This window comes from Buceros rhinoceros, unplaced genomic scaffold (assembly GCF_000710305.1).
Source record: "Buceros rhinoceros silvestris isolate BGI_N320 unplaced genomic scaffold, ASM71030v1 scaffold6382, whole genome shotgun sequence".
In the NCBI taxonomy this organism is placed as follows: Eukaryota; Metazoa; Chordata; class Aves; order Bucerotiformes; family Bucerotidae; genus Buceros; species Buceros rhinoceros.
Window position 1 is genome coordinate 78,629 of NW_010399410.1, and position 13,858 is coordinate 92,486.

General features: G+C 42.5%; 1 protein-coding gene across 1 annotated transcript in view; it reads right to left on the bottom strand.

Moving 5' to 3' along the window:
• The window catches only part of LOC104489303 (kalirin), a gene marked incomplete at both ends in the record, with an annotated part of 114,549 nt that overhangs the window by 61,256 nt on the left and 39,435 nt on the right, over nucleotides 1–13,858 (bottom strand). The window contains 4 exons of the mRNA XM_010131449.1: nucleotides 1,902–2,016; nucleotides 2,823–2,972; nucleotides 6,246–6,437; nucleotides 9,121–9,240. Coding sequence (XP_010129751.1) covers nucleotides 1,902–2,016; nucleotides 2,823–2,972; nucleotides 6,246–6,437; nucleotides 9,121–9,240 — 577 coding nt within the window. The remainder of the gene's footprint in view (nucleotides 1–1,901; nucleotides 2,017–2,822; nucleotides 2,973–6,245; nucleotides 6,438–9,120; nucleotides 9,241–13,858) is intronic.

Here is a 13,858-nt window from a genome sequence, read left to right on the forward strand (position 1 = left end):
CAGGAGCCCTGCCACTCCCTGGAGCCTAGGACATAAGTGTTCTCCTTCAAAACCCAAGGGCTCAGCCAGACCAAACCAACTTGATAAAAGAGTGTGATTTAGCTCTTTAAAAAGTACCATGAGTTTAACTGAAAAGATTACATGCAGAGAGAATGCAGAGACTTACGCTATACTGCTAACAACTGATTAAACCTGAGTTTTTCTATTTAAACTGAGCTAAGTCACGCGTAGCTGGCAGCAGCAGGACTCATCCCAGCCACATCTGGGTATGGAGCTCTGGTAGCTCCCTCAGCAGGTGAGGCACAGCATCCCTTTTGCCCTTGCCCCACAGCAAAGCATGCACTAGAGGGGTGGAGGCACACACAGCCCAGGCAGCAGCTACACTCTTCTAGAGTAAAACCCTGAGTCTGGCTTCTGAACCCTTAGGAGCACTTAGAGCACCTGCCAATAACCTCTCTCACTCCCAGCCCTTTCTGAGTGTGCTGATATTCATTGGCAGCAAATAGATTTGGATGCACCTCTCCCAATTTACAAGTGTGACACTGATTATGGTCAAAACACCTGCAACACTTAAGCTAATTGCAAAACCTAGTCCAGTCCCTGCTGAGGACAACGGGAACTTTGCCTGAATGAAAAAAGGAACTGGAAGCTTGTCATGGGTGCTCTGGATCAGATCTCTGCATACACAGTTTATACCAAATAAAACTAATTTTGTTCTGTGTTAATTACTTTGCTTGGGAAGCACAGTAAGTATCCTATAAATGGTGCCTTTAACCTGAAGTGTCCACTTCGAAGATTTTCTGTGGATAGAGTCACCAAGAATAAGAATTTCACATTTAGCTTAGAAAAAGGCTAATATACAAGCTGGTTTTTATATAAGTGGTTCATTTCAAACAAGGCCAGTGAAGAACACTCACAAGCTTATATGAAATGCATATTTAAGGACTTGCTGAGTCAGGGTTTCACTAACTTTTCCACAATTTTCAACTATAGGGAATAAAAGTCCACAACAACAACCAGCGTTTGACACAGCAGTGGGGGAAAGTTGAGCAAAGTCATGTTAACATTGAAGGACTGGTATTGAAAGAAGGAAGGAAAATAATCTCATCAGTAGTACCATTTGCACCTTCTGTGTATATCCAAAGTTCTCAAGCCTCCCACGTACATGATGACTACACTGCTTTTAACCTGTATCTTTCTGCAACTTGTACAAAAGCCAATAAAAATACCAACAAAACCAGTTTAGTTCTGCAGAATCACTTTGCTCATTCTTGTCAGTACCTTGCAGCATTGCTAGGCAGGATTAACAACTGTTTAATTAAGCAGAGGAGTGGAAACATTTCCAACATCTCAGATGCATCATCTGATTGTAAACGGTGCTCTTTCGGCCATAGGAAAGTAACTATGAGCAGATACTTTTGCTGGTGATTGTTTGATGTGGTAGGACACCAAACAGGGTTCCAGGGACAAGAAATTAGCAGAACCACCCCAGGGAAAAACAAGTTTGGGGTTCATTGCTTTCCAGTGCTCAGCCGCAACAGGATGCGTCTCGACCTTTTATTTGACATGTGCTCGTTTGTTTTGTGCATTTTTAGATATTAAGCCAAAATAGTGTCTGACCATCTCAGCTGACAACCTGCAGGATGGGGGATGGCAAAGTGTCACTTCCATGGACTCTCCTGACAAGAGAAGCCAGAAAAAGCCCACGTTTCAAACACCTTTTCTTTTTGCTCCCCAGCCCCCCACCGCCACCACTTGCAACAGCAGAGTTCTGTATAAGGTGACAGCAGATGGCAAAACTTATGATGCCATCTCAGCACGTTCACAAACTTTGGATGAGCACGTGGCAGGGCGGGAAGCAAGCAGAACCTTCAATGCTGTCGTTGCACCAGTGCACCAACCTTTCACTTGCTGCTCAGGCCCCCTTGTATGGCTTGCTACTCCGGGCATACTGACGTTGTTCCTGTGGATGTACTTGAGGAATACCTCAGCGTTCCTTCGTGCCAGTGTACAAGCCTAAGGAAAACAGACCCCACCAAAAAGAATCAGTAAAAATGAGCAAAGAAAGCAAAGGGGACTCAAGGGAGTTCTCTGCTTATTTTGTAGGGAGAAGTTTTCTTTCATCCAGAAACATGAGAGCTTCAACTGAGAGTTAATAAATTCAGGTAATAAACTTACAAATGTATTAAAACATGAGTTATTTTTAATATAGTGGCTGATTTTATATATTAAGGCAAATTAATGACAATAATAAAACAACTGGTTGTAAAGAGCTGGTACACCACACATTTTTAATCTAACCAAGTCTAATCCATCTCTCAAGTACTCATTTTTTCAAAAATTGTACGATCTAGAGACATAATTTCTTAAGCCTTGCCTGAAAGCATAGTTTCATATTGTCTGTCAGTTTTAGTGGAAGATGGGAGGCTGGCTGACTGACTTGTCAGCCTGTCAGCTCCACAGTTCTTACAAAGCAGCACCTGGAAGACCAGAGGAAATCTGTCTCCATTCTGGTGCTGCCCATAATACCCGTCATTTATAATGCTCATCATATGCAATTTTGAGAATTTGAACTTTGAACCAGCACAACAACTAACATCCTCCAAGTGCAATGCAACTACCACCTAATTAGTCCTGATGACATCTCTGAGATAGCCATTGATGATGATGCTTATTACCCCGACTACAACAGTGTGAAACTAGCCTAGGGTTTATACAGCAGCTCAACTGGAATTACACCTCGTCTCAGGCTCACCAATACTGCTCTAAACTGACTACTTAATGGGGAGTTTTCCTGATTTATTAGAGAACTAAAACGAGACCTTGAGAAAAGCCTCCTTCTGTTCCAGATGTTTGCTGATCAGAGGGATGACGTGATCTATCTCAGCTGCTGGTCCAAGTTTATCCCGACCTCCACACCAGTCTTCATCCCGTCTGTATTCTTGTTCCAGACTCTCTAGTACGCTGCACACCTGAAACACGCCCATCACACAACAATTCAGTTATCTACAATCATAATCAGGAGGAACATATTCAGTAAAAATGTACGGCCAATGACATTTCAAATCTAAATGTTTGGGACTATGGGCCACAGCGTGAAGGATAACTGGGTATGAAACAGGCCCTGGACAGAATGATCTAGCAGTTCTTCTTACCCATAGGGATCTCTACTGTTTGGGATGCAATTCATCTGGTTTAAGGGTAATAAATACTTCTCCTCTCCCAATGGATAACGAGGGGGAAGCTCAAAAAGTTGGATCAAGACAGGGATCAGTCTGGCCACAGTGGATCATTGAGGAAACAATCCCTGTTCTGGAAGGGTGCTTTAGATGTGTTTAAATCCCACTGAAGTCAAGGGACTTAGCACATACTTAAAGAAAAACACATGCTTAAATACTTTCCTGAAACAAAGTCTGAAGCTGGAACTAATTCTCTTCAGCTGTGTGTTAGTTGCTCCCTATACAGCTTTTGTAAAGACTGATGGAAACCAACAGACATTAAATCGATGTTGCATCCTAGGTGGATGCAGGTGTTCCACTGTACAAGGTTTACACACATATCTTCTGTCTTGGGAGAATTATGAGAATGAGGAAAATGAACCAGCAGAGTCTGAAAATTCTGTATGCCGTGGCCTCAGACAATGCAAAGGCCTCACTGCGCTGCAGATCCTGAGAATACTCTCAGTGAGCTGTGCACACACTGAAAAAACTGCAAAAAGTTTTCCAGAACATTTGGAATTTTCCTCTTTTTTCCCAGAGAGCTCTTCCTACACACTTCACTGCTGAGATTACTCAAGATCCAGTCAGTTACTACTAGGAGTTCACCCTTTTCTCACTCACTCCTGCCACTTTTACATGAACACAGTTACAACTCAGAGGATCTCTCATAATTAAGAGCACAGTCTAAAAGGGACTCCACCATCACCCACCAATCCCACTCTCTCAGGCCATTTTCATGGAACTCCATTCGTGAACACATCAAACTCCATTTCAGAGCTGGTGAGCTTAGGTGAACTGATCAGCTAACCCTGCTTGCCAGGCTGTTCAAGAGCCTTGCGCATTTGACAGTCTGAAATCATCCTCCGGCCTGGATGCAAACCAGCACTCACCCTCAAACACTCCATTGGAGAGCAAGTGCCCCGTGTGTTATTTAGGCACAGAAAAGCATTTCCATTTCACTTCTTGAAACCTCTGTTGAGCTTCGGTGACTTAAAAAATGAGAGCAGAGGAACTGCCTGGGATCTGCATCTTTCCAGAAAGGACAATCCCTAAACAGGATGATAGCATCTCTCTGTTGATGAATGAAATTACTAATATAAAGTGACCTGTCAATGAAGTTGGAGCAAAACCGGGCTATTTGAAAGCCAGGACTCCACCAGTCATATCAAGAACATAGCGTGCCTGGGGAAGACAGGCATGAAGAAGTTTGGCTGGTTGTGACAGTCCCTCCACCCTTTCAACTGCTTTTTCTAGACGTTTGGAGCATTTGGGCTCCAGCAAATTACCCAATCCACTGTTCTCCAGTCAGGGAGCAGACAGTTAGGGACCACAGATCAGTCGCGTGAGCCCAAATGACCTTTGCCCTAAACATTGGCCAAACAGACGCACCTAATGAATGAACCGGTGGGCACTGCAGTATGCTTCTCTGTGACTTGGAAACAGGAAGAGAGACCGAACTGATAAATTACTGTCTGTGCGTATTTTGGCCAGCACATTTGACTGTCTAAGGCATTAATGAATCCCTTAATAGTATTCATTTTTCACAATCCTACACCAGCAGTAATTAATTTCAATCTCAAATGCATCGGGGACTGTAAATCTGTTTGAAACTCTTCAGAGCGAAAGACATTCATTATAAGGAATGAATTCATCTTAAACAATCTTAAACACGCATTAAACAAATGACACCAAAAAGTGGCCCAGGGATCATCTACAGCCCTGATGTTAAGGAAAAAAAATACTTTCCCTAATGATACATTTAACTGTGCTAAAAAACTTCCTATACCTGGTTCTCTAATTGAGGAACTAACGGTGTGATCGCAACAATAGAAATTTTAATGGAAGTCACTGCTGCCTTCTGCAGCACCCACGTTTACATGAAGTGCCTGGCTGCAGTGAAACACACCAGGCAAGGCCAGTCCGGTATCCACACTATGATACCAATTCTCACTGACCACAGTATAAATGGCACTTTTTTGTGCAAGGGATGAACAATCCCACCGCACCAGCAGCCAACTGGGATGTGTTTCGCAACATGTTCCACTTGGACACCTGGAATGGAGTAAAGTTGTGCCAACATATAATGGTTACCACTGTACTTATCTGTGTTGCAGATGGATTTAATAGAAATACCTTCATATCTTGGCTTCTTTTTCAGCATGGTGGTGTTTAACTACTAGTGATAACACTGGCTAGCGCTGCTCATGATGTAACGACTAATTAATTGCAAGCAGTTCCCAAGGAAAAGCAGATCTATATTTCTCAAAATTAACTCTGATATCATGAGAACTTAAAACAAAAATGGGGGGATCTCACAAATTCTTCCCATTGGAAAGGGGACGATTAAAAAAACCCTAAACCTTCAAGAATTACATTGCTTCACTGAACACCTTAAGCTGGAAGTTACTGCAAACTGCTGCCCTTTTTGTTGGGTTGGTTTTGGGTTATTTTTGTTAGTTGTTTTGATACTTGTCAAAGAAACAATTTTGACTAGTTCAAACTTTGGTTTCACGTGTGGCTTAGCAGTGCCATGCCAATGGAGCAAATGTCCTTTCAGTTAATTTTGCCAGTGCTGCGAGATCCCTTGCTGGCAGAAGCCCCTCTGCACTCAGGGTCAGAGCAGAAGACCCACATGTACCAACGCTGCTACACCATGGAGTGCACTTGCATTGGTGTTTACCAGCTGGGAGTCACCCGAGGGCTCAACCCTGGCCTTGCTCAGGTGACAAAGGTTTGTATGCTCCCAACGTGCGGATGAAGACATGCAAACATATGTAAAAAGACACATGGCAGCTTTTAAGGGCAAGCAGGGCTTACTGAAGCCATGGTCTTCCTGCTTTTGTGATTACTCAAGGAATGTGGTGAAGAATGAGCACTGTTCCTTAGTGGTATTAGCAGAGCAGGTATTTGGAACAGTTCAACAATGCAGATCTTGGTGAGAGGCAAGACCTTCGCACTATACACTGGAAGCTAAATCCCAGACTGCAGCAATATGCTATGGCACAAATACGATACTGATCAGCTCACCTGCTCGGAGGTTTTATAAAAGGCCACTGAAGCATTGACAAGTTTGAGCCTGTCCTCCATCTTCAGCATCAGCTGCTGCCAGTGCAGGGCCACTTTTTCCGCACACTCTCGGATAGCATCAGCATCGTAATGCCCAGCCTGGAGCAACACTTCGGCTTTCTGCTGGACCTGCAGGGCACTCTGGTGTGTCTTCTGTAAGGAAGTGGCATGAAAGAGGGACTGTGTATGAGGGGAGGAAAGAGAGGTTGTACAGATGTGACAGATGTATAGTAGAAAGGTGAAGCAAAGCGTGAGCATGGAGATGTGAGAGAATGAAAGATTTTCAGAGAGTTATCTTCAGTTAACAGTTACTTTCTGCAAAGCATTTTAGTTTCAATTATTCACACACATTTGCAACACATTATTAAAGCTTGGGACAAGCAAGCACTGGCTAAGACGGCTTAGCTCCACTGATCAGCTACTGCCCCTCAGGCAACAACCCGGGGTGGGATTCCCAGTAGATCCATTTTGACAACCCCAATGCAGGCAGCTGCAGTGCTGAGCTCCCACCCAGCTTGTACTGGGTCCTGACTGCATCCTGCACAATCTGCAGACACAAAAGAGCTGGCAAACTATGGGCCTAATTTGACTCTTGCCAGGCAGTTTGCTGGCACCAGCAGCTTCACTCATGTGTGTAATTGTCCTGTCTGCAGGATGCAAAACATCAACCCCAGAAGGTGTGAAGACGCCTTACTAAAAGGCATGAACTATATCTCAAATACCAGCCCCTGCGAGATACATTTCTGAGAGTCAGCTCACTATACTGAACTTCACTATACCACCTTTAAGGGCAGAGCTGAGAGGAGTCAAGCCGTTTTCTTCACTGTCCCCCAATTCAACAGCCACTTTAGAGGTGACACTGAATTACTGCCCCATTCGCCAGCTGACACCAGCTCCTCTCAGAGTAACCAAGTGGTGGTTACACCTCCTGTGGGTTGCTGCAAAGAAAATAGCCCCTGGCCCTTCACAGCCTCCTGCGTAGCTGTGTTAGGCATGGTTTAGTCCAAAATTTGATTTTAATCTTCTGAACAGAAGCCCTAAAATCTCCCAAAGACTCTTCTGTTCTGCAACCCATTTGTAATTGCTGCTGACAAATTCTCATGTGATATTTTTATGATCTAATTCTTGAACCTGGAAAAAAGCTTGAAATCATCTGGTAATACACTGCTGAATAATGCAATGTAGAGAAAGCTATTAGCAGGGGGAAAAAAAGGATTAATACTTGGCAGAAACATTCAGGAAGAAGTTAAAGAATAACTGGCTAAATTTAATATCCAGCTGCTTTACTGATGTTAGAATTGTAATACGTGTTTTAAATAGACTTTAAAGGATTTCGACTGAAAATGAATTCCACATCTAGAATGCCTTTAAAGAACAGCCTGCCTTGTGTGCTTTGCTGATCTCTTCCCCATATTGAGCTTTAAACACTTTAAATATTTAATCTAGTGTTTTCTACCTTTGAAAAAGTATTTTCTCCTTACTGCGTTGTAACCCTCTTCTCCCTCTGTGATTTGCCTTTACCACCAAACACAAGCACTTCCCCAATGGCAGCAAGCTGTGATAATACAGCCAGTGGGTGTCTGGTTCCCCGCTGCTGTCTGGTGATGATTGCCAAGATGTGGTCAGCACAGCTTGGTACTAGTCAGCTCATACAGAATTGATGGAAACCTTCTTCCTTTTCCTTTGGAAGATACAACAGCTGCTCCTACCTTAGTGTGAGTGAAGCTGGATCAAAACAGGTCATTAGCTGAGATTTAAACCCTCTGCTTACTAGCAACACTGGAATATACATTGACTTAATTAATGTTTACCAGAACACTTAAAGACACTTCTCCTCCCTAAACCAAGGATCTCTTCAAATCTCCATTAGGGAAATACTATTTTCATAGTTTAAAGTCTGGTTTAGTTTTGGTTATTTTCAAGTATACATAAACCACTGAAAAGGATTTTCCACCTTGTTCTTTGCCCTGTAAAAAGCCAACAATTAACATAATCTGGGAAGCACATACACCTTGTTAAACTGGAACAGGAGATAGCAATGGACCGGAGTGAGCACACCCTGAGAGTGGAGGCTTTGTTCATAACAACAAAACATAAAGTACTGAGCCTAACTATGAGCCTTGTATCGCCCTGCTCAGGGGAGTCCATGGTCCTTCACTACCTTCTCATTTGAAGGAAAGCAGCTCAGAGGAGGTGCTGTTCCTCCTGTCGTGTCCTGGCCCTATGAGTGAACCAAAAGAGCTGGCTCACAATTAGTTTGCAAGGGCCAGGTCAAAGCTGTGTTACTCTGTGGCAAGCGGGGGCAAAAGCTTAGTTTAGCAGGCAGTTCTTAAAAACCACCCCTCTTGCCTCTGCTTCAAAGTTACTGGAGAATGTGGGTTTGAATGAACGGCTCTTCTGCCGTATACAAAATGAGAGTTTAATAAAACAAAGATTTCACGTGAGAGCATTATCCAGCAATAAAGATACTCATAAATGAATGCTGGGAAATGATCTGCAACTTGTGGACATGGGGAGAAACTGACTTCACAAAGTTTTCCCATTTTCAGATCTCTTTGTGAATTTTAATCTTCTAATTTTTTTATCAAAGAAATTATCAGATGCTTGAGTGCCATTTTCATGAATGGAAAGGTTGATATCAGAGAGCAGAAGAATTAGCTGCAGAGGATAAATGATTTATTTCACTATTAAACTCTGTACACATTATGAGTTTAATAATTTCTGAAGATTTTACTCCATCCCTTCCTTCAAACAAGAACCAATTGGTGCTCAAGAGATAACCTTTTGTGCAATGTTCACGTGGGAAGAAAAAAGAAAGTCAACTTATTTGCATTACCTCTATGGCCAGCTGAAACTGCTCATGCTCTCGCTGGAGCTGCTCGGCTTCGGACAGGGAGCTTGCATTGACGAGGCTGGCGTTCAGCATTGATTCACCATTCCTGATCCACCCAAGCACCTGCAAAGAAAGCATATGCTTATGGAAAGGTTGCTTCAGCACAAAGGTTTATGTAGTCACCAATCAGAAAATGCTTCAGCCTGGCCAGCAAAAAGGTACTTTGTCCACTGTGGTCTCTCTCAATGAGCAGAAGGAAACCCTAGGAGAAGGCCTTGATGACATACATTTTTAGAGGGCAAAGATCTTATTGCTTGAAGAGTTAAACTCCAAAAGTATTTACATGGATATTCAGATAGCAAAGAGCTTTCATTTCCAAGGTTTGATCACAAAAGTGAGGGTTCCCCTATGCAAACACTGCAGGGTAAAACCACAACGCCCAGTGAGGGAGATTTGAAATAAAACATAGAGAAGTAAAGGTCTTTCATAAACATAAAGATCTCTCTCTTTTTCAAACTTCCAGCTGGAATCACAGGCCTTGCGACTCCTTTCTGATCCACTCACCCGTGTTTCTTTCACACAAAAGTCAGAGCTTATGCGTGAGGAGGGAGAAGAGACAGTTGTCTTCATATGACACAGAGTTAAGATGCAGTCGGAGTTTCCACCTGCATGCAGAGCTAGGAAGAAATCCCAGGTCTTGCATTTTAAATTTAGTCAAGAGACTTTACTTCAGGGATATTCAGATTATTTGTAGACGTGCAACCCAAGCTATAATGACTGCACAGAATCAAATCCTAAATATACATAATTAATCTGTCAAGCTTGTATTTATTCATTTAATCAGCAACATTTTCTGCTATTTAAAGACACGTGTTTGGAAAATTAGTGCCCAGAAGACACCAAGTTCTTTGCTATGTTGACTCAAAGCCTATTTTCTACCTGTGTGGGTGTCAAATTATTCCAATAAAGCCAGAAAGTTGCTGAATTCAATTCACAGATGCACAGGAAAAGCTGCCTGTCCAATCACTGCCCTAAATTTAACTTGTTATTAACAAAGCTCCAAAATTGACTTTGCTGCAATATTCTACATAGTATTTTCTTTTTTGCGTATAATTATCATCAAGTGATCTATTAAAATGCCTGAAAGAAAAAAAGGGATTTTCTGGTGTTTCGGTCATGTACCACCCTAGTTAGAGCCATTCAGTTCCCTGAAGGGTAGGAAAATGAGTTTTCCCTAGAAGAAAGAAAGGGGAGCCATTCTACACATGTCGCTGACCCTAATTTGTAGAAAATTACATTCTGCTCGGTACAACAGGGTGGAAGATTTCATTTGTCAGCTTTCTCTCTTTCATCAGCAGGTGTTATTGTTCCTGTGGGAAATGCAACAAAGATTTAAAGCGGAAAAAATTGGGTTATCATAAGGCAATCTTTTTGGCTGGTCTTGTCTATAATCCATCAGACAAGAAAGCTGCATTATTGCCAACCACATGGTACCAAAAGCTGAAGTTAACCGAAGAATCATGGTATCCGGGAAAGACTTGAAGTGAGGACATTATAAAGCAAGACATGCTTTCACATACCATGATATATCCTGGCTTGGGCCATTCAGACTGTAGAAAATAGTGAGTATGCATGCCAAAAATGCAGCAGCTTTTATTTTTTTAAAAAAACCCCAATACAATCAGGGTGTGACAGGGTCCTCTTGGGAACAGCTTTCATTTGGGCTGAAACTTTCAAAAGCTGCCACAGAGGATTGACACAGATTTCATACAAATATCTGAGTCTCTAAATAGTAAAAAAAATCACTGGAAACCACAGCCTTACAACAAAGCAACTTGCTTAGTGAAAAGCTAATAGGCCACAAGGTGAGTAAGAAGAAAGAGGGGCCATACAACGGAAATCAGCCAGGTTTCCTCTAGTGTCAATGATACATGTGCATTGCTGTGTGCAACTGCCTTGTGGATGCACAAATATTCAGGATAAAGCAGTTCAGGTGCTGGATGGGCTCTGATGGACTACATCTCCTCAGCAATGCTTACAGCACTCATCTTGACCAAGGCTGCCACCACTCCTCGGTTGTGCTGCTCCCTCCTTGCCCTAGAGCAGGGGTTTGAACTCTCACTGTGGCGTTCCCACCTTCCCCCTTCCAGGCCCAGGGAGCACCCAAGCACTAGCAAATTTTGCTTGGAAGTACTTAATGACCCCATTCTACTCCCAAAAGTCTAACACTTAAGTAGCAGGACCTCATCTGGGAATGCATCAGCTTTTTCCATAGTAATGTTTTTCCTCTTTCTGTTTTTTCCTGCTATTCTTTTTTTGCATGTGTTGTTTAGAGACAATAAGACAAAATTTCAGTCGCACACGCAAAGCTTCTCAAGTGTAAGCTCTAAAACCAGTCACTCACAGAGCCTTTCACTGTGTCACTGGTTTGCAAGTAGACTGTGAAATGGTTGGAAGAAAGAGTTTACTCTGGTTTACAAGACCTGCTCCCAAACTGACTCCTACTTATATGCTTAACACCTTTTCATTAAAATGCCTAGAAGCTGCTAATACAGCACCAAGACACTTCTCCAGTCATTTTCTGTGTTAATAGATTTACCATTATCTGGCAATGTGCAGACAGGCCAACAGCAAAAGATGGCTTTGAACAGACATCTCCTACAAATTACAGATTTTATCAACTTTGTAGAAGCGGTGATTAAATAATTCTGGAGTTAAATAAATCTCCAAAGACTTTCTTAAAAAGCCTAACTATTTTTTTTTTTTCCAGTGGAGAAGAAGAAACACACTGACAGTGTCTTAGATAAAAGCCACTTGCCATTGGAGAACAATTTCGCTGCAAGGTATAGGGTGTGTAACATGGAAACCACCACAGTTCTGAAAGAACTCCTACCTTTGACTCCAATGTGCTTAAAACAGGCTATGCTGCTGCATATGGCTTCTCTGTAATCAAACAATATTACCAAATTCTTCCAAAATTCGTACCCTGAAACTTGGCCATCTTCACTGAGCCCAGAATTGATGCCACATTAAAAATAAGTGAGGTGCCCCTTGCGCAGCCTTCCTTAAGAAGCTAGGGCTCTGCGTCACCCAGTGTTTCTGTCCCCTCCTTTCCTTTAGTCAGTCCTTCCTGGACGTTTCTAAAAAAGACTTGCTAATGATACCCATCAAGTTACACTGGAAAAGATTTTTAAGTTTAAAAGGCAAAATAATGTAAGCAATTCTTTTGCATCTCTGGGTCCTTTGCAGCTTCTCTAAGAGGTTTTTACCGCCACAGACAACCAGCAGCAAGGAGACCTTCTAGTAATTTTAGCCACATTCAAAACTGCATCAGGTTTCCAGGAGCTCTGTGAAGCTACACTTGGAAAAAACCCCACAAATACACGTCTCTCGAACGACTACTTCCCACCATCTTCTGGACATATTCACCCGGTAGCAAACCTAATGCCAAACAGCAGAAGTGGATGGATAACAAGGACATGAAAAGTAATGAATGCAACTCAAAACAACCTGGAAAGTAAGTGTAGGGGAACACTGTGAGGAGATCTGGGAGTAAACAGGTCAACACCTATCAAAAAAGGAAGTAAAACACATAAAGATAAAATAAGGGGACAGGAAGCCAAAAGCTGCAAGCACTGCACTGGAGAGTTTGTTCTACACTGACCTTCACAACTCTATTCTGCAATTGCTTTTGTGCAAGCGATCCAAGCTCTCAGTTTCTGTCAGAAATGAGTGGAGTCTAAGTGAGGGGAAATCAGTCTTGGGCAGGATCTTTCTTGATAACAAAGACTTTGCGAATCACTGATCTATACTATTTCGACTCTAAAGCAGTTCACAGAACATCTCATTTGGAATCGTTGCGCTTTAACGGCCCCAAACTTTGATTCATTGTCTTGGCATTCAAACCCTTGGTGCATATGATATAAAGCAGAAATCAGTGGTAAGTGAGACTTAAACAGACAGAGACAGCTAAAAGACTTTGTATTTCCATGAGCCATTATATCAAAATGCAAACACATGTACACGTAGCAGCTGAGACCAATTTTACTAAGTCAGCAGAACTTAACCACAGCTACAGTAGGTGTCCTGTGGCAACCCCATCTCAACTGATTCACAAGAATGAGAGCAATTTGGTAATGAGATCATCCGCTGTCTCAAATGCACTAAAATGAAAGTGAAGGAAATCTGGAGCAGACTGGAGATAAACTACATGCCAAATTCAATATATTTCCCAGTTTCACTGGATGGTGGGGAATATGACTCATCTACAGGAAACCAAAAAGATAGGGCACCGATATATTTTAACTTGCCTCTTTCCAAGGGGAATTGTAGCTGTGGTAATTTATAGGTTAAGAAGCAAAGGAGCTCTTAGTATTCGGCTGAACAAATAAAATGATTCTTCACTACTGGATTGCTGAAAGGTCACACAGTGGCCAGTGAAGGCTCTGATGGTCCCAAGCTCTGTTGAGAAAATAGTAATACAAGGCAGCTGTTCTCCTCTCACATTAAGTATCAGATAGTTTAATCCTAAAACCATTTCCTTCGGTTGGATTTTGGTTTGTAAAATCGTTAAGCCCCAGCAGATACTCGATAACGAGGCGGCAGCAGCAGGTACCTGCAGAGTGCTGCTCTACCACTGTATGGCTGCGGGAGCAGTCGCTGGGCTGGCCGACTTCGTCCAAGTCAGGCAAGGTAGGGACACTCAGTCAGGTAGTGATAACCTGCAGATTTAGCATTCCTG